The following is a 24932-nucleotide window of genomic DNA, read 5'->3' as shown; positions in this document are numbered from 1 at the left end:
AAATGTTGTGAGTCCTTAGCCCTTTAGCTAAGACTCCAGCGGGTTTAAGTGAAATTCTAGCAAATGCAGTGGTGCCTCGGTACTTGTTAGTCCGCTCGGGAACTCCAGCCGTGCATCAAAGCCCAGGAGCGCCGACGAGTGCTGAAACATCATCTTTCTTGTCGAAATGTGGCGAGTGCAGGGTTTGGCGAGTTCTGGAGCCAACAAGGACCGAGGCGCGGCTGTGTTTTTTTTAAATCCACACCTCTTTCAGTGCTTCAGAATGGGCAAAGGGAATTACGGAGCACCCCCACGAGTGCAAAGCATCAGGAGCTTTCTCAAAACTGCAATGCACAGACCAACAGCCAACATTTTAGCAGCACGTGAACGTTCTGACCTGTGGCGCGTGTCGACCAAGCCAAGGTGGCCCTGTGCAGAGAGGCTAGATCAGTGTTTCCCGGGCACGTCTGCAGCCTTGTGCACTTTCGCCCAGAAATGAGAGATAGAAGTTCTGACAAGACATCAGTTGTACAGAGGGTTCTTCAGAAACCATGTGAGCATAAAATGAGCCAAAAATCACATCCTTCATTCACCTGCCTCCACCCCCAAAACACTGAATAGCAGGAGTGTGTGTGTGTAAGCAAATATCAGTAAAAAAATTAGGCTAGGCTCACTTGGCTTTTGAACAAAACTTCCTATATGGGATCACTCCAGTTTTTATTTTGGTACTCCTTATTTTCTTACCAGAGACAGAATAGGTTAGTTAGTATGTTTCTCTTAAAATCAAAGAGCTTTAACCCTGTTAGACTAATGTCTTAGCCCAGTTGGTCTGCTGTAACAACATACACAGACAGGGTGGATTATAAGTCACAGGTGTTTATCCCAGAGTTCTGGAAGGGGAGCATTCAAGGTCAAGGTGCTGGCAGGTTCAATGTCAGATGAGGACAGCTTCCTCGTTCATGGAGCAGGCACCTGCTCGCTGTGCTCACACAGGGGAAGGGACAGGGGACTCTGTGTAGATACTATTCCAAGGACACAAATACCATTTCTGAGGACTCCGCCCTTGGGACCTAAGTCCCCACCTCCTCATACCCCCACTTTTCAGGGGCTAGGATTTTCACTTAAGGAATTTTGGGGTACATAAACATTCACATCATAGCAGACAGAATGATATAACATGAATGATAGAGCTGTGTTAAATTTATAAACTCCACTGGAAAATATTGGAGACTTGATACCTTCAAACAGGCAGGAATAAGAAAAACCAACATAATAAAACCATATCTTGAACAACAATTAAAATTTTAAAAATATCTTCACCTAATATTCTGTCTGCACATTTATGGATAAACGTTAGATAGTAATATAATAATAAACTCTGGGAAATTTTCAATAACAGACTTTGTACAATAACCTAAAAAAATCTCTCTCGTCACATTTGCATCCATTACGCATCTCGAGAAGTCTCTTAAATCAGTAGACAGAATCCTAAATAAGTTGCTATTTTCATTCAAATGTCATCTCAATATACTCCTTCCATTTATTTAGAACCTCATGTTTTTGAAACAAGCCTTCAGATCTCTGTGGACCTGCACAAGCTGTCAGGGGGATATTTCTAAACACCAGACCACCGCACTCCACACATGCTCGGCAGCTGCTCTGCCAGCTGCTTCCCTTCCAAAGCAGCTCAGCCTATCAAGACTAATTTGAATTTAAAGTAATTTGAATTTTTGGACCAAAAGTACATTAGTATGTCAAAATACTGATAATTTTTTGATCTTCACCCAAGGATATAGATTTTTTTATTGCCATGAGAGAAAGAGAAGGAGAGAGAAAGAGAAACATCAGTTGGTTGCCTCCCGTGCACGCCCTGACTGGGGATTGAACCCACAACCTAGGTGTGTCTTATCTATGTTCAAAGAGCTTAGGAAAAGCTAGGACAAAGAACTAGAAGAAATTTGGAAAGTATGTCAACAACAAAATTAAATAAGCAATGGGGTAGAAATTATAAAGAAGGGCCAAACAAATTCTGAAGCTGAAAATACAACTGAAGAATTTATTAGAGGGGTTTATAAGCAGGTAGAATTTAAAAAATCAACAAATTTAAATGTAGGCCAATTTAAAATTATCAAGTCTGAGGAAGAGGAAGAATAAAGATAGAAGAAAATCTAATGGCACCAAGTGCACCAAAATACGTATAATGGGAGTCCTAAGAGAGGAGCATTAGAAAGGGGCAGAGAGAATATTTGAAGAAATAATCATGGAAAACTTCTCCGAGTTATGCAAAACATAAATCTACAAATCCAAGAAGCTCAATGAACTGCAAGAGGGATAAAATAAAAAATACCCACACTAAGACACATACCATCAAACTACAAAAAGTCACAGACACAAAGAAAATTTTGAAATCATCAAGAGTGAAGCAACTCATCACTTACAAGGGAGCCTCCACCAAGATCAGCAGCCACTTTTTCATCAAAAAGCTTGGAGGTCGGAGCAGTGGAATGGAGGACAAACACTGTTGAGAGAATTCTCTTTCTGGCAAAACTGCCTTCAAAAATGAGGAGTAATTAGTCAATTCCCAGCTTAACAAAATCTGAGGGACTTTATTACAAATAAACCTGTACCACAAGAATAGATAAAGGAAGTCTGTTAGGTTGAAATGAAAGGGTGCCAGAGAGTCATTTGATGGTGTATGAAGATATAAAGATCTCCAGAAAAAGTAAGCAAAACCACTATTATTCATTTGTGTGTTTGTTTGTGTGTGTGTGTGTGTGTGTAACTCCCCCTTTTTATGGTCTACATTATTTAAAAGACAAGTGCATAAAACTAACTATAAAGCTTGGTTATTAGGTAGGCAATGTACAAAATGCAATTTAACATCAATAATGAGTGTGCAAAGCAAATTAAGTAGAGATGTAGAAATTTCTCATATACTTAAAGTAAAGCTGGTATCCATTCAGATTAGATTATTATAATTTTAGCATGTCATATATAGTCTCTATGGCCACCAAAATGGAAATACGCAAAGGAAATGAGAGGGGAATCAAAACAGGTCACTACAAAAATATCAACTACATAAAAAAGGAAATAAAGATGGAAGAAATGAAGGAACTAAAAGCTGTAGGGCATGCAAGAACAAAACAAGTAACAAAATGGCAGAAGCAAGTCTTTCTTTCACCTTAATTACATTAAATGTAAATGGATTAAACTCCTTATATAAGAGCTAGAGATTGGCAGGATGAATACAAATAAAACAGGATCCATCTGTCTGCTACCTATAAGAGACTTACTTTATATTTAAAGACACAAATTTAATGTGAAAGGATAGCAAAGCGTATTCCATACAAACAGTAATCAAAAGAGAGCTGAAGTGGTTCTACTAATATGAGATTAAATAGACTTTAAGTCAAATAGACTTTCTTGTTTTTACAAGAATCAAAAACACCATATATATATATTGATGAGTCAGTTCACCAAAAAGACATGACAGTCATAGGAATATATGCACCACACATCAGCACTCCAAAATATATGAAGCAAATTTTCACAGAATTGAAAGGAGAAATAGTTCTATAATCACCACAAAACTTATGAGATGCTGGAATTCAGTACCAAGAGGGAATTTATACTTGTAGACACATACATTAAGAAGAAGTGTTAACTTTACACTTTAAGGCACTAAAGAAAATAAGAGTAAATTAAACCAAAAGCTAGCTGAAGGAATAAAATAATAGAATAGAGTAGAAATAAACAAAATAGAAGGTACCTAAAATTATGTAGAAAAACCAATGAAGCCAAAATTTGGTTCTTTGAAAGATTTACTAAATGGACAAAACTTTAGTTAGATTGACAAAAAAAGAAAAGCAAAAGGCCTAAATAACTAAAATTAGAAGTGAAAAGAGGAAGATTATTACCAATGTACAGAAATAGAAATATTTATAAAAATATGTATATGAGAATACTATGTTAAATTTTAGCCAGACAATTGGATAACCTGGATTAACTGGAAAAATCCCTAGAAGCACACAACCAACAAGAATGAATCCTAAAAATACAGAAAGTCTGCATAGACCACTAACTACTGTAGTGGTTGAATCAGTAATCAGAAACATCCTACCCCCAAATCCCTGAATTAAGTGGCTTCACTGGTGAATTATACTAAACATATAAAGAAGAATTAACCCCAGTTAGTGCAAAATGAAACGCTTAAAAAAATGGAAAGGAAACAAGGCTTCCTTCTTCAGTCTGAGGCCAGCATTACCCCAATCCCAAAGTTAGACAAAAAACACTTCAAGAAAAGAAAACCACAGACCAATATCCCTTATCAGTATTAATGCAGGAATTCTCAACAAAATCCCAGAAAGCTGAAGTCAGCAGCATGGACCATGACCAAATGGGATCTATTCCTAGAATGTGGGGATTATTCAAACATAGGAAAATGACCTTCACAAAATGAAAGGGGAAGAAATACATGATCCTGGCAGTTGGTGCAGAGATAAGATTTGACAAAATTTAACAGCCTTTTAGGGTAAAAGTGTACAAAGAACTAGAAATAGGGGGGCTGCTCATATGAGGAGCACTGCATGAGAAAACCTCACAATCTAAATCATGCTCATTTGTGAAACATGGAGATCGTTTTCCCTAGGATACAAGTCAGGGACACCTGCTCATGCCATCTCTGTTCTAACAAACAAGGAAGGAATAAAACCGTCTGTGTGTAGATGATAGGATCTTGTGAGGGAAACCTGAAGATTCTATGCAACTCCCCCCCAAAAAAACTTGCTAGATCAAAAAAATCATCAAAATTGCAGATTTCAAAATCAAGATATAAAAATAAGGTACATTTTTGTACACTAACAACTAAAAATCCCCAAAGGAAATTAAGAAAGTAATTTTATTTACAGTAAGATCTCAAAGGATGAAATACTTAGGAATAGATGCAATGATGGAGGCAAAAGACTTGTAGACTGAAAACGATAAAATACGGCCGAAAGAATTTTAAGAAGATATGCGTGAATGGGAAGAGAACTTGTGCTCACTGACTGCAAGACTCCACATTGTTAAAATGACAGTCCTACCCAAAGTGGTCTACACATCCAGGGCCATCCCCCTCAAAATCCCACCGATGTGTTTTGTCAAGTGAAAAACCCCACTCTACAATTTATGTGGGATTGAATGGGACCCTAGACAACCAGAACAATCTGGAAAATGAAGAACAAAGTTGGCCTCACGTTTTCTGATTTTAAAACTTACGGCAAAGCCATGCTAATCAAAACAGTGTGATACTGGAATAAGAATAGACATACAGGCCAATGGAATAGAATAGAGAATCCCCAAAATAAACTTTTGCATATATGACCACGTGATTTTCATCAGGGGGCCAAAACTACTCAGTGAATAAAGGACAATCTTTTCAACAAATAGCGCCAGAAAAACTGGATATTTATATGTAAAAGAATAAAGTCGGATGCTTTCCTTACACCATACACAAAAAAATGAGCTCAAAGTAGTCAAAAACGTAAATTCATAAAAGCTAAAATGATAAAGATATGGAGTGTAGGGGGAGAGCTTAGTGACATTGGCTTTGGCAATGATTTCTTGGATATGACATGAAAATCACTGCTAACAAAAGGAAAAAGAGGTAAATTGAACTACATCAAAATCGAAAATATCTGTGCACCAAAGAACACAGCAGAGTGAAAAGGCAACCTATGGAATGGGAGAAACTTTGGAAATCATTGCTCTGATAGAGGTAGTTAATATCTGGATTACATAAAGAACTATAAATCAGCAACAACAGAAGCAAAAATGATCATTTCAACATAGACAAAGGACTTCAACAGACATATTTCTCCAAAGAAGATATTCGAATGGCCAATGAGCATAGGAAAAGATGCTGAAAACAATTAGCCATAAAGGGAATGCAAACCAAAACTCAGTGAGAGAGCACTGCACACCCGTTCGGGTGGTTATTACACAAAAGACGGAGAACAGCAAGTGTTGGCAAAGTTCCGCGGTCATGGGAACCCTCATGCATTGCTGGTGGTTATGTAAAATCAGCAGTATGGAAAGCAGTACGCCTTTTTCTCAAAATGTCAAACACAATTACCATGTGATCCAGCAGTTCCACTCCTGGACATATACCCAAAGAAACAAAAAGCGATACCAATGCTTGTATTCACAGCAGCATTCTTCACAAGCAGCCAAATTGTCCACCAACACATGAATGGATGAACAAACCATGGTCTGTACCTACACTAGAATATGACTCAGTCAGAAAAAGGTATGAAATCCTGATACATGATAAGAGATAGCTGAATTTTGAAAACATGGTGAGCGAGCCAAGCCAGGCACAAAAATACAAACGTTACATGACTTCATTTATATGAGGGACCTGAAAGAAGTAAATTCATAGAGAGAGAAAGTAGAACAGAAGTTACCCAGTCCTGGGGGGGAGAAAGGGAGAATTACTGTTCAGTGGATAGAACCGAGTTTCTGTCAGGGATGATGAAAAATGTGTGGGTACAGATGGTGGTGATGGTTGCATAGCAGAGTGAATGTACTCAGTGCCGATTAAAAATGGAAAAAATGGGACCTGGCTGGTGTGGCTCAGTGCATCGAGCACTGGCCTGTGAACCAAAGAGTCACTGGTTTGATTCCCAGTCAGGGCACATGCCTGGGTTGTGAGCCAAGTCCCCAGTAGGGGCTGCGTAAGAGGCAACCACACACTGATGTTTATCTCCCTCTCTTTCACCTTCCCATCCCCTCTCTCTAAAAATAAATAATTTTTAAATGCAAACAAAATTTGTGTTAAGCATATTTTACCCCAATTTTTAAAAATCTATTTATTTATATTTAAAGAGGTAGAGAAACATCAATGAGCTGCAACCCAGGCGTGTGCCCTGACTGGGAATCAAACTGGAGACTCTTTGGTTCGCAGGTCTGTGCTCAATCCACTGAGCCACAGCAGCCAGGGCCCTATTTTATTTTTAATTGTTGTTTTGTGTTTAATTCTAATTTCTTGACTTGTATTCTGTTTCTCTAATAAAGCCCAGTTCCTTGCCCATTTTCTGTGCTGTACCATCATCTTCTGTCTGGTTTCAAAGCTTTGTCTTCTTCCCCTGTGTTAGGAAGGTTTTATACATTTCCAGTCTCCTTTTCCCTCTTTGTCCCCAGACCAGCGGTAGCAACATCACCTTGGAAATAATTGCAGACGCTCCGCAGCCCTGCCGCGGAGAATCCGCATTTTAACAAGGTCCCTCAGTGACCTGGGCGCCCGTTCACGTCATGAAATGATTCTCAGCCATGTCGACTCCCCCATCTGTCTGCTGCACAAGACTCCCCTGAGCACGTGGGGCTGGGTGCCTTGCGTCCTTTCCTTGGTTTTACTGTGTCTGCCCATCTCTCTTCCTCTCAGGCTGTTCTTTCCGTCTGTCTCCGCTCTGGTTTGATACCTTCCAAATTTGTCATCATTCTCTGTGCTTTCCTACTTTTCATAAAACGCTTCTTTCTGTATGCGAATGTATTTTTTATTTTTTTTTTAGATTTTATTTATTTATTTTTAGAGAACGGGGAAGGGAGGGAGAGAGAGGTCAATGTGTGGTTGCCTCTCCTGCGCCCCCTACTGGGGACCTGGCCTGCAAACCAGCCATGTGCCCTGCTGGGCAGTTGAAACAACAACGCTTTGGTTCGCAGGCTGGTGCTCCGTCCACTGAGCCACACCAGCCGGGCCTGTATGCAGAATCTTAATCCTCAGGTGGGACAGATCCTTGGAGACAAAGTAGACCTTGGCTGCCTTCAGGTTCATGGTCACACTGGAAGCTCAGCCCCTAGGCTGTACCCACTATTCAGGGTATGTCCTCCCATCTGACTGCTGGGTTAACTGACTGGGCCGTGAAGTCAGACCCAATTTATGCTACTGTGGATAGTCTTCGTTGTTGTTGTTAATTCATCAATTTTAGAAAGAGGGGAAAGGAGAGGGAGAGAGAAAGACAGGGGGAAAGATGGATTTGTTGTTCCATTTATTGATGCCTCCATCAATAAAATGCATCAGTAAATGCATTCTCCTACATGCCCTGACCAGGGATCGAACCCTCAACCTTGGCATATGGGGACGATGCTCTAACCCACTTAGCTACCTGGCCAGGGCCCTGTGAATAGTGTTGAATGACAGCTTCCGCTCTGGCACTTGACTTACGTGCCGTGTGGGTATCTGCCTCTGGTCAACTTTGAGACGTGTTGAGGAGGTGGGTGGTGTGCAGTTGGCTGCTGGCGTCCAACCACCTTCAAACAAGGAGTTGTGAAGCCATGGGATGGAGGGCAGGAGGGGCCTGGGGGCTGGCACAGGCGGCAGGGCCATTCTGCCTGGCTCGCCGCGCTTTTCCTCGCCTTTGCCAGGGGACCTTACTGTGGGGATGAAGATGTTCTGCGATCAGCACTGTAGGATGCAGGAGCCACAGGTGGCTGCTGGGAACTTGAAACGTGGCTAGTGCATCAGAGACACTGAATTTTTCATGTTACTTCACTTGATCTAGTTTAAACTTTAAATCTAACCACATGTGGCTCGTGGCTACCGTTTCGGCTATATATCATATCCGTACACGATCTCGGTGTGTATTCCAGATTTCTCTCCCCTACATGCTCTTCTTTCAGAATAAGAACCTCACCCCCCAGGTAGGTAGGAATACATTCCCTACTCTAAGGAAGGAGAGGGGTCAAGTGTAAGCTTGACAGGCTGCCTAAATCCGATGACCCCATCTGCCTTCCAGTCCCTTCGTAAATCTGACCAGCCTATCTACTCTTTCCAAGCCTTGGTTTGCTCATCTTCAAAATAGGGATAATAAGCCCTGGCTGGTGTAGCTCAGTGGATTGAGCACGGACCTGCGAACCAGAGCATTGTGGTTCGATTCCCAGTCAGGGCACAAGCCTGGGTTACAGACCAGTTCCCAGCAGGGGATGCATGAGAGGCAACCATACACTGATATTTCTCTCCCTCTCTCCTTCCCTTCCCCTCTAAAGATAAATAAATAAAATCTCTTTAAAATATTTTAAAATAGGGATAATGATAATAATAATTATTATTTCCTCTGTGTTCTGTCTCTTGTGGAATTGGTGCATGAGTCTTGAAGTGCTGAGTACAGAGCAAGCACAAAGCAAACTCTCAACCACGGTTAGGTCCAGTCAGATATGAGTGTGTTTGTCCTGAGGTGATACGTCCTCAGGTGGACACCCCTGCTAGTGTAGACAGAGTAGGCCATGAACTTGACTTTGCCAGCAGCGTTCTCTTTCTCTGTGCCATTGATGGAACTGAGTGGCGGAGGCCTAACTGGCCTTGGCCGTGATGTAAATTCTTTCCATGGCTGCCGCTGACCCCAAGAGAAGTGAATCCCACTCATTTTTGATTCCTAATCAAATAAAAAGCCTAATATTCTCTTGGAAGAGAGAGGCGATTTCATGGCGCAAAGCCCCGGAGGGTCAGGATCCAGCCTCACTGCCAAGTGTAATAACACAGGAAGCAGCAGAAGCTTGGCTCAGAGCCAAAGGGCAGCCTGTGGGCGAATGGCTCCTGGAACCCGACGCACAAAAAGTCAGAGAATTCAGCCCTGACCCAGTCAGCACTGTCACCCGGCAGGAGTTCTCTTTGTCCCGTAAAAGGTCAGAGAGCCAGTAGACCAGGAAGCAGAGCAAAGACTGAAGATAAGAACTCCCCAAGAGACCCCCTTCTGTGCCTTCACTGTCTAAAAGTCAACAAGACTCCGTGGATAATGGCATAGCATGTGAACGTTCTGTGTTGCTTTTCTTGACCAAGCTGGCCTTACGCCATGCGGAAAACTTACTCGGCGGACATCGGTGTGTGGAATTGGGGATACCTGGGAGAAGGGGTCCTACTCATAGCTCATGTGGAACCAGATTTCTTGCTACGCTTCTCATCTCGTCTTTGCTGTCTGCCCCGCCCCCCTGTGTATTTCAGAATCACCACGACCGCGGCGTGCATGATGGATCTGAGGAGGTACCCCTTGGACGAGCAGAACTGCACCCTGGAAATTGAAAGCTGTGCGTATCTCCATTTCTGTTCTCCATCCGCTTTGTGTTTTAGGCCATCTTGTTGGGGGGGGTTTTGACATTTATGGCAAAGCCTCTATCACTTTCTTGATGTAGTTTTTAAGTATCTTAAAGATAAAAGGTTTAATCTTTCACTCTGCAATAGAAGAGTTTCCCATTATGCCCTGGCTCATGGGACTCAGTTGGTTGGAGCATCGTCCTATGCACTAAAAGACTGAGGGTTCGATTCTGGGTCAGGGCACATACCTAGGTTGCAGGTTCGATTCCCAGTCAGGGCACGTACAGGAGGCAGTCAATCGATATCTCTCTCTCACATCAGTGTTTCTCTCTCTCTCTCTCTCCCCTTTCCATCCCTCTCCCTCCCTCTCTCCCTCTTTCTATAAAACCAGTAAACATAAAAAACAGGAGTTCTTTATTCTAATCTGATTAAGAGTCTGACAAGGGCCTCCTCCCATCTCGGCCTCTCTGTGAGCAGAGAGCAAACACTGAGACAATTTTGTCACAATATGCTTCATCACGCATGAGTGGCTGCCCTCCTGGGATCCTGGGTGGTTGGAGTAAAACTCATTTTCCATCAGGAGCTCAACTTTACAAGCTCGCTGTCACTGCATCTCGGCCATCTCCTCACATTTGGGGAGTGTTCAGATGCGTGCGAGGCTGGCACGTCAGCGCGAAGCGCTCCTGCGTGAGGGGCGGCTGTGTCATCGAACAGACACAGGTCCCCCCTGCTCCCTGAGCTCTGTGTCCCGTGGATCTGGAGGGCGCTGCTCTTGTTAGCAATCCCGGCCAGCCATGCATTGGTTTGTAATTAGTCTCCATTGGATTTCGTCTTGTCAGTCTTCATATTGATGATTTTTTTTTGGTGGATGGCAGATGAGTGACTTGCCAATGTCTCTCGGTGCATTTGTGGTGAGTAGTTAATGTCTTTGGGAAGTTGGCTTGGCGACTGGGGTCCAGATCCCTGTAGAGCCGGCCCCACGGTGCCCCTGGCTTCCACGTCTGTGTCATGGTTTCTGAGAACAGTGCTTTCTCAGAAGGCAAGGCATGTGGAATTGGGGCCCGTGATCCGTGACGGAATTGTCTGGGGGAATTCAGTGCGGAGGACAGAGGCTCGTGGGAAAAACCATAATCGCCCAGTAGAGGAAGGAGGACCTGGGAAGTTAAACGGATTCTGTGTGGCGGGGGCCATGGCACCCCTTGGCTGATGAGCTTCAGGAAGGCGAATTTGGGGTCCAGGTAGGAAAGCAGCTGCCACAGCAACTGCGAACAGACCATGAGTGGGCTGGAAGGAGTGCATTCGGTGACTGATATTTGAGCCGAGGTGGAGGATGGGCAGGAAGGTTTATTGTAAAAGGGATTGATTTCCTCAGCGCGTGTGAGCCACGGGTCTTGGAAGAGTCCGTGTTTCAAGCTCTTGAGTGGAAGAAGGAATTCTCCCAATTTCCTGATGCTTTGACTACACACAGGTGTAAAAGGTTTTTCGTAAGTTGAGATGCAAACATGGGGAAGGGGGAGTCGCGAGATCTCGAAGAATGTCCCGTGGGCACTTGTGCTGGTCTGAGCCCCGGAGGCCAGGGGGCAGGGAGGGGCTGGGTGAAGAGGGAGAGAAACTGGATGCACACACTAGGGGGGTGGGCTGTAGATTCTTGAGGTCCTTGTAAGGAGTTTGGACTTTTTTACTAATTGCACTGGGAAAGACGTGAAGGTTCTATGCAGAGGAGTGGTCTGGTAATCGGTGAGTTTTATTAACTAGCGCCGTGCCCGCGAGGTGAGAACAGAATATGAGGAAGTTGGAGGGAAGTAGGAGACAGAGGTGTGACCACCGAGATCCCAGAGCGAGAAGAGCAGATGGCACTGGGAGGCGGCCTGAGCCGTGTGGAGCGGCCAGCCACCCCCTCGCTTGGGGGGTTTTGTCACTCATCAAATATTGCGTGTCTGCCTTTTGCTCAGTATATATGGTCTGATCAGAGAGTCCTTTGTAGTGGCGAGGCGTTTTTCTCCAGGCGTGCGCTGTAATTGACCTCCCTGATAAAACTGACCTCATTCTCCGGAAGACCCCTGGGCGCAACAGGTGACATCAGGCTTTCCGGTCCAATTTATACACATTCTCCAGAAGCACGGAACGTGAGCACTGTGTCGGGAGCCAGGGGGTGGAGCTCTACTCCGCCAATGGCCGCTCCCAATGAGACCTTGTGCCAATCTCTGGGGCCATAGAGTCCCCACAAAAGGCATTTCTAAGGATGACCACCTCATGGAACCATCTAGAAATGCCAAGAACACTACTTTTGCTCAGAGAGCTTCAGATGTTACCCAACATCGATTGGTTAAATTCACCCTCAGTGTATTGGCTTTTTGGTGGCTTTTCAGAAGGGGCCATTCCAGAATCCTTCATGCTTGCGTTCTCATCTTTCCTTACAACCATCTTACTCAGGGTTCGTATGTTTTCAGTTTGTTTGGGTGCAACGTCCAGGCAAGCTCTACAGTGAGGCTGTGTGAACAGAACTCTGGTCAGAGCACTGAGCCTCCCTAGTTTTTGTGCTTTTCAACACCAGTCTGTTCTATTTTTCTAATCTTCACCTGAGAATATGTTTGATTGATTTTAGAAAGAGGAAGGGAGAGAGAAAGAAATATCGATGTGAGAGAGAAACATTGACCAATTGCCTCCTGTATGCACTCCGACAGGGGATCGAACCCACAACCTAAGTATGTGCCCTGACCGGGAATCGAACCTGTGACCTTTTCATGTATAGGTTGGCTCTCTAAACCAACTGAGCCACCCAGCCAGGGTAACATCAGCATGTTCTAAATCAACACAGAGTTATTTGAAAGTTAGTTCTTGGAAGACCCTTCTCAAAATTAGCACATCAAACAAATCTATCAAAATATGGATGAGCTCTTCCTTCCGTTCGCCTGGCAACAGTGTCTTAAACCTGTGCTTAGACAAGATGATGCTTCATATCCTCCCGTCCCCACTTCTCTCTCCTGGCAGACGGCTACACCACAGACGACATTGAATTTTACTGGCGCGGTGGCGATAAGGCTGTCACTGGAGTGGAGAGGATCGAGCTCCCTCAGTTCTCCATCGTGGAACATCGCCTGGTCTCCAGGAATGTCGTCTTCGCCACAGGTGAGTCCTGCATTCGCTCCCGTGCCCTAGGGACAGTGGCCACCTGGGCCATGGCGGTCCCCTCATGATACACCCTGCAAGGGACTTGTGCCACTTGGTCATCCATCACAGTGCCGTCATCAATAATTCGTCATGGAAGGTGTCCCTTTTCTCTGTCTCCAAAGGTGACTGACTGGTGAGCTTTGATGGGTGGACGTTCTCTGGACAATGAGATGCTCCCTGGGGCCAGTTATTGAGAAATTCAAAGACCAAAGGTGAACTCAATCAACCCACATTTGGTGACGTAAGTTACCAAATTCATTCTGGGTGCACAGGAGTCCACCCCTGGCCTTGGAGGCAGGAAGGAAAGAAGGGAGAGAGGAGGACCTGAGTCGGTGGTCTGCTGTTCTCCCAGAAGTCCGAGACCTCTCCCCACGTCTGGGCTAGAAGTCAGCCTCGGTGGTCCAGGAACTTGAACTTGGACTCTTTAGACACTGTCATCTGCTGCTAATATGATCGGGTTACAGCCGCCCCGGCCTGGGGTTCGTTGCCAACTTTGTTTCAGTCATCCAAAGACCGAAAAGATATGTGCTCTCCTTTTCTGTTCTTGCCAAGGTTTTATTAAATTCCAGCTACGTGTATTTCCCGGTGTGCCCTGCCCTCTCTGTATTCGTACTTGATGCTGTGTGTCATAACTGAGATAAACAAAGGCGCCAAACTGTAAGGTATCATAAAGACCACAGACCCTGGGTTCACATGCTCAGGGATGGCGAAGCTGGCACCTCCCACCCCCAATTCCTTCTGTCATTATAGCTTCAACCACAACCAGTGGGGGCAGGGCATTGGCACCAATTCATGATGCATACTTTTAAAATATGCTCAATGATAAGACTCTTAGATTATACAACCTTGTGCACAGAAGGCTTCATAGAGGAAGGAAAAGGAAAGAGAAAATGGCATGGATCGAGAGCATATTTTGGTCCAGAGAATGTGTATTCAGTACTTGATATAAAGTACAAGTAGCCAGTATTCTTTTTTACTTTACAGCAGATTTATTGAGATATTATTTACATACCCTACCCTTTACCCACTTAAAGTGTGCGATTCAGTGTTTTAGGTTTGGTTGCAGAGGGGCGTGACCGTGACCACCGTCAATTTCAGAATATTTTCAGTACCCCCCCAAAAAAACCCTGTACCCATTAGCCATCACCCTCCCTCAGTCTGCCTCCCCTAACCCTGGGCAACTAATGATCTAATTCTGGATTTATCTATTCTGTAGATTTCATATCAATAAAGCCAGACACTGTGGGTCTTGGGGGGGCGGGGCTTTGTGACTGGCTTCTCTCACTTAGCACAATATTTTCAAGGCTCACCCACGTTGCAGCATACATCACGACCTCACTCTTTTTTGTTGCTGTGTAATATTCCATTGTATACATACAGCATATTTTGTTAACCATCTGTGGGTTGATGAAAATAAGTCTGTTTGCAGGTCTTGGCTATTAGGAATAAGACTGCTGCGAGCATTCACGTACAGGTTTTTCTGTGGATATGTTTTCAGTTATCTTAGGCACGTAGTTAGGTTTGGAATTGCTATGTTTAACCTTCTGAGGAATCGCCAAACCATTTTTCAACCACTGGACACACCCACGGGCCATGCATGAGGGTTCCAGTTTCTCCACATCTTCATCAACACTTGTTATTGTCTATTTTTCTTTTTTATCCTCACTGGAGGACATTTTTTCATTGCTTTTAGAGAGAGAGGGAGAGAAACATCAATGCGAGAGAGAAACATCCACTTGGTTGACTTAGTTGCCTTCTGTACGTGCCCCAGCTGGGGACCAAACCTGCAACCTGGGTATGCATCCTGACTGGGAATTAAACCCACAGTCTTTTGATCTACACAGTAATACTCCAACCAGGGCTGTTTGACTGAGCACCCCAGGCTGAAGTGGTCCCTCACTGTGGTTGTGATGTGCCTTCCCCTACTGTGTAATGATATGGAAGCATCTTTTCTAGGGCTCATTGGATCTTTGTCATATCTTCGTTGGAAATGTCTATTCAGATGCTTCGTCCATGGGTGGATTGGACTGTGTTCTATATTCTACAGACATTTTCCTTATCAGATATACAATTTGCAAATATTTCCTCCCATCCTGAAGGTTGTCTTTTCATGTTCTTGCAGAATAATAGCTTGTAATTTTGATGAAGTGTCCTTCATCTATTTTTCACCTGTCGTATTCTGGTCCTGGTTTCATACATGAGGATATTTCTGAAACAATATCCCAAATCAATCATGAGGGTGAACTTGGATGGGTCCAGAACCCCTGCTGTTTGCTCCAGAGTCACGTGGTGCAACCTGCAGGTTTTACTGTGAGAATCAGAAAGAGAATCATCACCAGGTTCAGACAACCTGTGAAAAAAACTTCCTGAGCTCCAGCCCTGTTTTTCCTCTTCTCTCTGTGCTGTTTTATATATCTCTTTTTCATTGTGGATTTTTTTAGAACAGGCAATAACTAAACTGACTATTAATAAGAGTGAGAAAAGAAATTTGGGGTTGTACTATGAAGTAAAAAGGTAGATTATAGTCCTGGCCAGTGGCTCAGTTGGTTGGAGCTTCATCCCATTCATCAAAAGGTTGTGAGTTCGATCCCCAGTCAGGGCACATACCGAGGCTTTGGGGTTCGATTACTGGTCATGGCATGTACAGGAGGCAGCTGATCAATGTTTCTCTCTCCCACTAATGTTTCTCTCTCTCCCTTCTCTCTGTGAAACCAACGAACACATCCTCGAGTGAGGATTTTCTTAAATAGGTGGATCACAAATGAATGAGGCAACATGATAAGAACCCCGGAGAGCACCAAGAGCTCACAAAGCTTCTTAGGTGCTGCTGGGAGAGCCACGCACGGGGCTGCCTTGATGGGGCAGCCACCCGTATATATAGGTCAGCTCTGCTGACCTATATCAGCTCATTACTTTATAGATACACCTTAGTGGCTCTTACCCGTCCACAAAGGCGCCACGATGCTGTGTGCCTGCATCTTTATGAGTTCTTCAACAACGTTAATGCCTTAGAGAGCAATATTAATTTAGGCTCGATTAGAGGCCCAGAGCCCCGTTTTTGGCCCTGACTTCTAGCGCATCTGGGGAGAAAGCACTGGACTCAGCATCTTTGGTTGCAAACGTTGAGAGGAAGCCCAGAGTTGGAACGACGCCCTGGTGCTCAGGGACTGTCCCTGTGTGTTGGCTCAGCATCTGCTCAGAAACTGGACCGCATCTGCATTGGCACGCAGGCTGAGGGGCTTCTGTGCCTTTCTGCTGCCGTTTTGGGGCTTCTGTGGCTACTTTGAAGGGTGTGTCGTGGGCCAGCTGACTTACCACTTTGGGACTCTAAATGATTAGCCGCTAGCCAGGAGCACTGGGGAGTTCCGCCCATAGACACAGCAGATGTGATGGAATTCTTCTAACAATGCAACAAAAAGGCTTTTCTAGGCTCATTCATTGGTGAGAGGCATTGCTCAGATCAAGTTTGGATGTCACTGAGAATTCTGGTTTTATTAACATGCTGAGGTCTCTGGCTCATGCTGTCTAGAAACACAAATGTATTTGAGATGGCCAAGGATGGCCTTGGCACTTAGCTGGGCATTGTACAGCACATGAACAATCCATTACTTCACCAACACTGCCTTGGGGACTGTCTGATTTACCAAGGAAGATCTTACCTTGGTCAATAGTAATAATTGTCATTTCAGTGAGAACATAACTCAAGAGGAGAATCACTTACATTTGGAGGGAAAACGAAGAAAGGACTCACAGGAGATGTGGCATGTGACCAAAGCCTTCCGAGGATGGATAAGGGGAGACATTTCTTAAGGAGGGAAGAGGGGGTGTAAGTCAGCAGAAGCAGGAAATGTGGGCAATGACTTTGAGACAGTGGGGACGCCCTTTGGCTAGAAAATGTGCTGAATGCAGACACCGTGATAGAATATGAAACTGGAGTTAATTTGGGAAAACATTTTGCAGAAACTGAAATTTCTGGATGAGTTTTGGCCCTTTCTGGGAAGCACTGGGCCAGGTTATTTTGAACTTGCGATGTAAGGGGGTGGGTGCTGGGGTCCCGGAAAGTGCAGAAGGAGCTGACTGCCAGGGAATCTGGAGATGGCCACGCCCACGGCGAGGCTCCGCCCAGCTCAATGGCACAGCCTGTCAGTCACCTACCTACCCATGGAATATAAACCACAGAATGTGTCAGATCTCTGTCAAGGAGGCTTTTGTTCCACGGATGGTGTTGGAGAAATTGCTGAACTGATTATAGAACGAAAATCAATGCACATGTTCACTTGATAGCAAACACTAAAATATTTTCCAACTCTCAAAATAGGTTTCTGGTGGTTAGATCTTTATTGTGAACTTGCTTAAGCCTCCAAAAAGCTTGGAAATAACAACAAAAACAACAACAACAAAATGGAATAATAGACTCAACTGCATACAAGAATTTAAGCGTTCGTGTATCTTCCACTCAAACCATTATAAGTTCTGAAACGAACAACTGAGAAAATTTTTACACAGAATATAAACAAGGGCTATCATTGAAAGTACTTAAGTGAATATGGGGAAGACAGCAAGAGAGGAGAGAAATGAGTAAATAGTGTAATCAGATCATGGATGAGATTAAATACAGAAGAAAACAAACATTTAGGAAGTATTCATCCAGAGCATTCAGGGAAAGGACAGATTTTTCCCATGGAAATTAACAGAAGTTCTTTTTAAGAAATACATGCAAGTTTGCTGGGCGAGATAGGCCCTTCTGTGAAGTGCACACAGAGGAGTGTACACAGATGTGATTTTTTCTCAAAATAATTTGGCAGTACATATGAAGAGCGTCGAACATTGGCTCAGTAATTCCTCTTTGGCATATTCATCCTAAGGAAATAGGTCTAAATATAGCAAAAGCAGTCTACTCAACAATACTCTCTCTTTCAAGAAAGAGTATTATGTATAATCTTGCAAAAATGGAAATAACCTAAAGTTACCACATTGAGAGAAATATGTTTATAAACTACAGCAGGCGTGTGTGCATATTAACATGTATGTAATGGAGACACATGTGTGTGCACATTTGGAGAACTTTGAATGGCAATATGTCTACAAATAATTTGTAATAAGTATGAAACACTTTTGTTGGTATGACAGTGTGATGTATGTGTTTGATCAGAACCATGTAAGGAAACTCCACATACACAGATTTACACACACAGGCTCACACATGAACACACTGGTTTATACATGCAGGCTCACATACACAAGTTTATACACACAGGCTCAGACATGCACACACAGGTGGACATACAGGCTCAGACACACACCGGTTCACACACAGGCTCACGTGTACACACATGTGCATGTATGGGTTTACACACAGGCTCATACATGAACATACATGGGCTCACACAGGTTCGTGTGCACACACAGCCTCACAAAGGTTTGTGCCTGAGTTTGTGTGTGTGCACATACATTTTCCGGCTTTACACACATGTTCATATGCACGTGCATGCACATGGGTTTACATACACAGGCTGACGCACGTGCCTAGGCCAGAGGAAACTCTCCAGATAACCAGTCCTGAAATGCTGGGTGTCTCCAGTGATTTCATGTTTCCTTCATGTCATTCTGGCTAAAAATGGCGTCCATGCTAAAGCAGGAGTGTCGAACTAAAAGTCATCTCCTGCACAGAAGTCATTGTCACCTGAGTGAATGAGACAGCCAAAGAAAAGAACAGAAAGACTACCGCAGAAAGAGCCATGCAGAGAAGTTGGGGACATGCATATGGGTGGGGGCAGGAGAAGAGGGGCCTGCCAAGCTTGGGTGGAAGGAGGGTACTGAAGGCAAGGTGTCTGCTAGGATCAGTGTTGTCAGGTGGAGAGCTTTGTCCATTCAGGAGCACAGGAGGGAGAACGTGGGAAGTTGATTCGAGGAGCCCATTGGATTTTTACCAGTTGACCTTCAATCAGCTTCATCAGAGTCCTGAGGAGCTGAGAGGCTTGGACTGGATAAAGTACACTATTGAAGCAGGGAGGAGAAGATGCAGGCTCAACTTGCCTTACTCCAAGGAAAACCAATCCAACAGGAAAGGCCAGTGCAAAACTCAACATGGCATCATCCGGGGACTTGCTCTTCATGCCCCAGTGGTGGTGCTCATTGGTTCCCAGGGGCACACGTGTCACGTTGGCACTGGGAATTGCACACCAGGGAGCAGACGACGTGCTTCTCCCCAGGCGGCCCACCACACCTGTGCTGTGGTTGGAGCAGAGCAGGTCAGCATACAGCTGCTGCCTTCTGGGAGGTTGGACCTACTTCCATGCACCCCTCCCCAGCTCTTAGGGTGCCCCTGAGTGATCCCGGTCAGTCCAGGGTCAGTGCCTCAACACCTGCGCACAGTCACACATCTGTGCACCCTGTCACTCTGGATGGGCCGCTAGGTAACAACCTGTAAAAGCCATTTGGCTCAGTACAACCTTTAGCCAAGTCTCCCTGGCCATATGGAGAACAGTACAGTGCTTCATTGAAAAATAAATACTTGCCCTGATGTGTATTTGAATCTAACAACCTTTCCAAAGTTTGCTAAGGGTAGTCCTCAGCCAAGGGTCCTGCCTTAGTAGACTATCGTCATCATTACCTTTATAAATAGACTGGACAATGTTCCCCACCCAGCTCTGCCCCCAACACTGACAGGCAGGCAGAGTAAATGGTACGGCTGGGGACCATGCTTCAGTTCACGGGCTTCTCAAATGCTTGCCATTGACCCACAGAAGTCAAGGCAAATGCGTGTCTGCTGTGCATCGTGGGCAGTAACCTCTGTCTGTTTCCGCAGGTGCCTACCCTCGGCTCTCACTGAGCTTTCGGTTGAAGAGAAACATCGGATACTTCATTCTGCAGACGTACATGCCCTCGATACTCATCACCATCCTCTCGTGGGTGTCCTTCTGGATCAATTACGATGCATCTGCGGCTAGAGTTGCCCTTGGTACGTGCTGTTTGAAAGGGATACCCAAACTGGGAAGGCACCATGCCATCAGGGAATCAGGGAGTTCAAAGGCCACAGTTCAATGGCCGTGTCCATCGTGACACCAGGCTAACCCGCAGTGCCACTTCCCATCCCGAAGCACTCATTTCATGCATGATTGCTTTGATGTGCTGTTAATTTAATTATCGGGCTCCAATGTGAATTTGCATGCCCACGCCAGGGAAAATATGCCCGCTGAATATTTGCATAATAAAACTATTTCTGACACCAAGTTTCAAGCAAGGATTAGCATTTCCTGTTCAAGGTTATTCTGTGGCCCAGAAAGGAGACACAGTTAATTGGGCATTCTTCTTCTTTTATAAGTCAGAAAACTAGTCAAATATGATAGCGTATAATTGGAATTACACAATTTAATGAGCATTAACATATGTGATTAGATTGTAGGGGATTCTTGAGAGCTCTGGTGGTCTTTTCTGGTGACTGATTGATTATTAGACAATTATCAGCTGATATAAAATAAGTTCCCATGTTATTTCTCATATGTATTGATGATTGAGGGAAGGCTTATGTTTTCAGAAAGATTATTCCCTACTCAGCTAATTATTATGAAAATGTGTGGGCAAAGTAAACATTCAAATACATTTTAGGTAAGTTCAGAGCCAAAGAGCAAGTCCCTCACTTCTTTTTTGGGGGGGGTGGTAAATTTAATTTCTGAAAGTAGAATGATCAATACTACTTTTTAAAATTGGTTGAAACCAATGAATACATTTGCTGGTAAGTCAGCTCACAGAGAAGTGTGAGCATTCAGGATCCCAGTTTCCCCTCTTTCTTCCTTTTGCTGTTCATCATCTTTTCCCAGGATTTGAGTTGATTAAGATTTTTTCCAGGAGACTGTGTGTACATGTGTGCAGGTGAATATGCCACTTTAGATGCACAGGTATGTGCATTTGCACAGTGGTTCAAGAATAGGTGTTTGCCTGGCCGGGTTTTGTCCTAATACCAAGCTTGCGGGTTCAATCCCCAGTCAGGGCACATACAAGAAACAACCAATGAATGCATTGGTAAGCGGAACAGGAAATAGATGTTCTCTCTCTCTCTCTCTCTCTCTCAAATTTTTAAAAATTTTATTTAAGAAGGTATTTTTCTCATGAAATACACATAATGATGACCTAAGACTCACTCAGGTAGCTATTTCTAAAGATGTTAGTTGCATTTGAAAAGCACTTTGTCAGGAGACTGGATAAAGCAGACGCGGCCCGCAGACGATGGGACAGCCCTCAGCCGTGAGAAGAGATGACACACGGCCATCTGGGACAACACGGATGGGCCCGAAGGGTATCGCACGAAGCGAAAGGCGTCGGAAAAAGTTAAGAACCATACGATTTCACTCGGATGTGGGATATAACACTGAAAGCAACAAATGAACAAACAAAAACAAACAGACCAACAAAAACTCATAGACACAGACAACAGTGTGGTGGTGACCGGAGGGAAGGGGGCGACAAAGGGTGAAGGGGTGAGATGTCTGGTGACAGAAGGTGATTTGACTTTGGGTGGTGGGCACACAGTGCCATATACGGATGCTGTACTGTGGAGATGTACCCTTGAAACCTGTATAATCTTATTAAACAAGGTCACCCCAATAAATTTAATTTTAAAAAAACCACTGGGAGAAGAAAGTAGCAAAGAGCTGAACATAATGTACTAATTGTTATATACAGGGTCTGGCAGAAATAACGCCCCCCTTTTATTATAAAATCTTCTATTACACAATCATAAGTATGTCAACCTGTCACATAACAAGATCACACTCAAGCCCACCATGGGACATTTTAGGTGACACGTTCAGACTGCTGTCCATCCCCTGTGAGACGTTCACGTTCCCTAACGACCACGCCCCATGGCCTTACTTCTGCTGGACCCTGTATTTCTAATGCATATGGTCCTATATTAACCTTTGTTAAACCATCTTCTGTTCTTCTCACCTGGAAGAGTCAGAGCTGAAATGAATTTGTAGGGGCAGAGGCAGAGTTTGCAGAGCTATTCGCTTAGACAATTTCAGGGGGCTCTTTGAAAAAAGGAATAAAAAATGTAGAAATACAAACCTACAGGACATGGGCGAGGCCTGTGACCTGAAGCTGAAGCTTTGTGAGCTTCACAGTGAGTTGGCCCCAGATTTTTTGTTATTGTCGAGACAATGAGAAATATGAGCACCAGAGACCCATCATTATCTGCATCCATAGGAGTGAGGAGCTCTGAAAATGCACATTTCTAAATTTTCTCAATATAAAAATTCTATAGCTCCTTAGTGATCAAACATTGTCGTCTACAATCACTAAAGAGACAGTCTCTCCGAAGTGGTTTGTAATAAACCCAACCTCGTTAAAGCACGTGAAAGTAGATATCTTTTTTTCATCGCATTTACCGGAATGACGCTGGCTAATAAAATTGTATAGGTTTCAGATGTGCCATTTTATCAACCATCATCATCGTACCACGCTGTGTCTTTCCCTCCCCAAGTCCCGTCTCCCCGCATCACCATTTGTCCCCCTTCACCCTCTCTCCCCGCCCCCACCCTCCTTCCCCTCTGGTCACCACTGTACTACTGTTTGACTATGAATTTTATTCGTTTTTATTTTTTTGCTCAATCTTCACCTTTTTCACCCAGCCCCCAGCCCTCCTCCCCTCTGACAGCTGTCAGTCTGTCCTCTGTATCCGTGACTCTGTCTCTACTTAGTTCGGTTTGTTCATTAGATTCCACATGTGAGTGAAATCATATGGTGTTTGTCTTTCTCTGCCTGGCTCATTTCACTCAGCATAAAAATCTCCAGGTTCATCTGTGCTTCACAAAGCATAAGATTTCTTTCTCTCTTATGGCCAAGTAGTATTCCACTATGTCACTTTTTCTTTAAGCCTCACCTGAATATATGTTTACTGATTTTATAGGAAGGGACAAGAGAGGGGTGGGGAGAGATGAAGAGAAGCATTGATCAGCTGCTCTGGTATGTACCCCAGGTGGAGACGAAACCTGTAGTCTGGGCGTGTGCCCTGATTGGGGACAGAACTTGTGACCTTTCAGTCCACAGGATGTTGCTCCACCCGAGCCACACTGAGCCACACCAGCCAGAGAATGCTGAGTACCTTTTTTAAGAGAGTGTGGTTATGCTTTGGAGACCTTCATTTGGAGAAATTCCGCCCAACCACACTCACAGCCTTTGAAATGATCAATGCATCTTATTTTTAAATTTCTTATTTATTGATTTTGAGAGAGAGAAAGAAGGGAGAGAGAGACAGACATTGATTTGTTGTTTCACTTATTAACGTGTGCATTGTTTGTTTCTTGTATGTGCCCTGACCGGGGAATCGAACCCACAACGTTGGTCTCTCAGGAGGATGCTCTAACCAACTGGGCTACCCGGCCAGGGCACTGCAGCATTTTGTTAAACAAGGTCTTAATCGTTCAGGTCTACATGGACAGGTGCTCAGCAGAGGCCCCCCAGTGGTGCTGTCCCTCCGGCTCAGGCGCTGGCAGAGCTGAGGTTGCCTGGGCTTGTCTTTCTTCTGCGAAGGGAACATTGGTTCTCATCCAGCTGACCTGCACCACCGTCTGTGCGCCTCAGAATTTTATGCTTCTGCTGCCCAGGATGTGGTCCCAGGGTGTGGCCCCTGCTGCACTGACCTGTCAGTGTCAGAAGCCACTGGACTGCAAAGAGGGCGGCTCTAATCAGCTGTTTTTTTCTCAAAACCCTTGTGTCCATCTCCCATGACAAATAGCATCCGTCCTTCTAAAAGTGAAATGGACGCTAACACAATTGAGGCCACGGGATTTGATCACAAAGAAGAGAACCAAGACAGCTTCTGATTCATTGATGTAAATTATACTCATATTTGTGTGTGTATCAGTCATCTTTATCAGTGCAGTTTTCAAATACAATGTTTGATGAGCATAATCTCAGTGACAAATGATTTGAGCTAGGAGTCAGTAGAAAGACTTCACAGCTTGGTCCAGAGCACCCAGGAGGTTCCGCCCAGACATGTCGGACGGGTCCCCCCATGACGAGGCTACTCAGGAACCAGAGGCGGTGAAACCATGTATCTTTCTGTGATGACGGTGCTAAATGTGATTGACCACGTGAACATATCCACATATCGCACTGCTTCTCCGGCTTTGCCTGTACCCTTCACAACAGCCCTACGAGGGGCGTCCAACCTTTTGGCGTCTCTGGGCCACACTGGAAGAAGAGTTGTCTTGAGCCACACAGGAAATACACAAACACTAACAAAAACTGATGAGCAAAAGAAGGTTTTAAGTATATTTACGGTTTTGAGTTGGGCTGCGTTCATAGCCATCCTGGGCCGCATGTGGCCCGTGGGCAGCGGGTTGGATGCTCCTACAATGATGGCCCTGGACCCATTGGTCTCAGAGGTCACACACCTGGGAAGTGGTAGACCTGGGCTCTGGCCGTGCGCTCCCATGGCCCTTGTGACCCAGGCTGTGACCCAGTATCGCCCACTGCCCCCCACAGCACCCGGATAGGAGGGAACGGAGCACGGTGGGAGGAATTAGTAAGTGCACCAGCCTCCTAAGCTAGGAGATCCTGTGAGCCCAAACTGGAATGGCCGGAGTGCCCACCTCAGCATCCCCCTGCTCAGGGCTCCTGGATCGCGTGCCAGCTGGCCCGGGCCTGTGTCCTCACCTGTTTGAGGGCCACATTTACCAGTCCGAGTGCCTGTGACATCTGCCTATCTCTGTCCCCG

General features: G+C 44.6%; 1 protein-coding gene across 2 annotated transcripts in view; it reads left to right on the top strand.

The window, feature by feature from the left end:
- Positions 1-24932, top strand: part of GABRB3 (gamma-aminobutyric acid type A receptor subunit beta3) — a 238005-nt gene that overhangs the window by 200997 nt on the left and 12076 nt on the right. For both annotated transcript variants that reach the window (XM_037132731.2, XM_037132732.2), the window contains 3 exons: positions 9953-10035; positions 13034-13171; positions 20022-20174. In XM_037132731.2, coding sequence (XP_036988626.1) covers positions 9953-10035; positions 13034-13171; positions 20022-20174 — 374 coding nt within the window. The remainder of the gene's footprint in view (positions 1-9952; positions 10036-13033; positions 13172-20021; positions 20175-24932) is intronic.

Source organism: Artibeus jamaicensis, unplaced genomic scaffold (assembly GCF_021234435.1).
Source record: "Artibeus jamaicensis isolate MK-2021 breed Jamaican fruit bat unplaced genomic scaffold, CSHL_Jam_final scaffold_612, whole genome shotgun sequence".
Taxonomy (NCBI): domain Eukaryota; kingdom Metazoa; phylum Chordata; class Mammalia; order Chiroptera; family Phyllostomidae; genus Artibeus; species Artibeus jamaicensis.
The sequence above is the reverse complement of the archived record's forward strand: the minus strand, read 5'-3'. Positions and strand labels throughout refer to the sequence as shown.